Here is a 3,549-nt window from a genome sequence, read left to right as displayed (position 1 = left end):
TTAATTTTTTTTTTATTATGTACATTGAAGAGGGCCCCAGATCTCATTACAGATGGTTGTGAGCCACCTTGTGGCTGCTGGGAATTGAACTCAGGACCTTTGGAAGAGCACTCAGTGCTCTTAAACTCTGAGCCATCTCTGAAGCCCAATGTTCTGTAAGTTTTTTACCTAAATTGTTTTAAATTGCCTCCTGCCTTAAAATATGAGCTCCATTCTCTTATCCACTATTTTACATACAGCTCCTAGAAGAGCCTGTGAAATATCAAGCTCTGCCCGCCCTCTGTGATAAATAACTGAAAATGAGCACTGTGTTTACTGCAGATATTTCATGTTCATTGGGGTTAAAATGCCCATTCAACAAATACATTTTATAACTGAATGTTATAATTTAAATGTTTTAATTCCATAACTGATCCTGCCATTTATTTTCACATTATCATTTACATTTGCATTAAGAAAATGTGATCCTAAATTATCTAGGCCCTGATGATTTCCATGTACCCCATCATGGCATTGTAAAATGCCAAATATGTCTTTCTAATATTATTATTTTAAAGCCCTAAAGGAACAAAACCACCCTTTGTTTCTGGAAAGCCTTAATCTTGAATATAACAGCAAATACATTGTGTTACAACCAAACAATACAGATTTCTGTAAAGAATACCTTACTTCAAGATAAGGACACATGATTCTAAAATATCTCCAGTCAACTAGGAAGCATCCCTTTTGTTTTCTTCTCTAAATCAAAGCAAAAAGTCTCTTATTAAAATAGCACACTAGGCCGGGTGGAGGTGGCACATGCCTTTAATCCCAACAATCGGGAGGCAGATCTCTGTGAGTTGGAGGCCAGCCTGGGCTACAGAGGAGATCCAGGACAGTGACAAAAACTACAAGGAGAAACCCTGTCTAAAAAAATTATAGCATGCAAAATATCTGAGAAATGTTACCTGAAATAATCCTTGGCAACATGCAAACTAGGGATTTGGTTTCCTAATGTATTTAGATGTATTGAGCCTTTCATTATTTTCTTCTTGTTTTTTGTTGAACATCTAGGTCTCTAAATCTTTTATAGGCTTAAATCCATTCACTAGTATTCATGAGAATGTTCCTGAGCATGAATTAGGAATGTTTTCATTGATGGAATTTGAACCCACAGAAGTGAACATAACCCATATGGTCCCAAAGATTACCACTTGTGAGAGTGAAGAATGTAGAATCCAAGAGATATTGTGAAGAAGAGTTTTTTATCATGAATCTTGAGAATATCACCAGGCTATAGAAGTGGGGAATAAACAATGGCAATGGATGAGAAAGCCAAGGATTACTTCACTTTTCTTTTCAAGTAAGGCTTCACTAGGGACCTTAATAATTCAGGGGAAGATAGTCAAGTTTACTACCTTCCAGAAGAGATCATTTCAGCAGAGAAGAGGGAAAGAAGTTAGAACACTAGAACATTAAACTGAGGAGCTTTATACTGTTCAAACTGCAGGTGTGAACAAAAGTATGTGTTCATGTGCATGCATGTTGTGTGTGTGTGTGTGTGTGTGTGTGTATGTGTGTGTGTGTGTGTGTGTGTGTGTGTGTGTGTGTGTGTAAATCCTTTTCAGGAAGGATGTATATCATAACAATTCTTGGTGAAATGTCCCAGAATCTAGACAGTAGCCAAAATTTACCTTTATATGTTTTTTTTTTTTTTTTTTTTTTTTAATTAAAAAGATGCTGCTCAATCCCTTGTCCCCAGAGGACTGGAAATAGTGGGGAGATTAGATCTTCCCTGCCTTTGTAGGAAATATGTTTTAATGCCTTAACAGTTAGTGGCATCCCTTGTGCCCCGCTTTGTGCACATGTTCTTCAGAGCATTTTTCACCTCTGCATTTCTCAAGGTGTAGATCAAGGGGTTTAACATTGGCTCAACAACAGTAAAGGACACAGCCATTGCTTTATCTACTGGAAATGTCACCACGGGCCTTGTATATAAGAAAATGCATGGCACAAAGAATAACACAACCACTGTGAAGTGAGAGCTACATGTGGAGAGGGCTTTGCGTCTCCCTTCAGAGCTATAAGACTTGAGCGAGCAGAGGATTAACACATAGGAAGCAATGAGAATGAGGAAAATGGACACACACATCACGCCACTGTTGAGAATGACTAAGAGACCCAAGATATGTGTGTCCATGCAGGCCAGTTTCAACAATGGAAACAAGTCACACATAAAATGGTCAATGATGTTGGGACCACAGAATGGTATTTGATACATAAAAAGAAGCTGAATGGTTGCATGCAAGCATCCTCCCACCCAAGCCCCTCCTACCATCAAGCTGCACACCTGAGGACTCATGATGGTTATGTAGTTTAGGGGCTTACAGATGGCCACATAGCGGTCATAGGCCATCACAATGAGAAGGATGATGCCCACACCACCAAAGAAATGTTCTGCAAATAGCTGGGTCAGGCAACCTTCAAATGAGACAATAGTCCTCTCAGAAAGGGAGCCCATAATCAACTTTGGAGCAATTACAGAAGAATAAGTGACATCCATGAGTGATAGAGATAAAAGGAAGAAGTACATGGGTGACCTCAGACTCGGACTTCTAGTTATAGTTACCACAATAAGTAGATTTCCCAACACTGTGGCTATGTACATAATTAGAAACAAAACAGCCAATATTTTCCTCAGTTCTGGATTCACTGTAATTCCCAAAAGAATGAACTCAGTCACATTGTTTTGATTCACCATTTTTGTGATCTGAAGGACATACAAAATTCTGCACTGGAGGATCTGTAAAAGGAATATTACTTTTAATGAGTCATCATGTGTTGTTGTGGACATTTGTTTCTTCTTGTCTCATACCTTCCTGACACATGTATTCTACATCCATTTGTGCAGAAGCCAATAGTGTTTAGAAAAAGTCTGATAATAGTTTCAGTCTCACTGAACTCAAGAAAGCTTTGTTTTTCATTAATTCAACTCTTGTTTTCTGTCCAAGTGCTTGCTGCTTGGAAATTCTTCTTCAAAGCTAAGTGTGTGCATATTCCTAAGAATATTGTATAATTAAATCCTGAGAAAACCTTGACATTGGATTATAGCTGTTAACAGGTATTTAATAACTTGTTTTGCACACTCTTGGCTTACTCTTTGTCATTCTCTGTCTAACACTTTTTTGTTCCTACATCATTTTTTTTCACACACAATAAAAGAAACATTACACATGCAAGACTTCCTGAACATCTCAAAGGCTCTGTCTTTTGCAGACTTGAAAGTAGAATGTTAAGCTTACCTTAGTATTTCATGTACACATGGACAATGTATGAGTCTGCATGGACTCATGCCATGTATTTATTGAACATTTAACATATTTTAGTTGTAGAACCTTGAGAAAAATCAAACATGAAGGAGTTCATATCAAGGACAACATCTTTTACACACGAACACTTACTTTATAAAACTGGACTAGTAATATCTTTATTACATATTGCTAATATTTGCTGAGTGTTGTGCCTCATGAAATTGCATGTTTTACAATGTTGTTTTTTTTTTCAGTTTAG

The 3,549-nt window shown here is 37.4% G+C and overlaps 1 protein-coding gene across 1 annotated transcript; it reads right to left on the bottom strand.

Annotated features, from left to right (window-relative positions):
* Positions 1-1,804: 1,804 nt before the first annotated feature.
* Positions 1,805-2,740, bottom strand: LOC118581811 (olfactory receptor 4C6-like). Its single transcript, XM_036184245.1, has one exon. It carries the CDS (start codon positions 2,738-2,740, stop codon positions 1,805-1,807), a length of 936 nt encoding a protein of 311 aa, XP_036040138.1.
* Between the last annotated feature and the right edge of the window lie 809 nt (positions 2,741-3,549).

Source organism: Onychomys torridus, chromosome 4 (genome assembly GCF_903995425.1).
Source record: "Onychomys torridus chromosome 4, mOncTor1.1, whole genome shotgun sequence".
Lineage (NCBI taxonomy): Eukaryota > Metazoa > Chordata > Mammalia > Rodentia > Cricetidae > Onychomys > Onychomys torridus.
The sequence above is the reverse complement of the archived record's forward strand: the minus strand, read 5'-3'. Positions and strand labels throughout refer to the sequence as shown.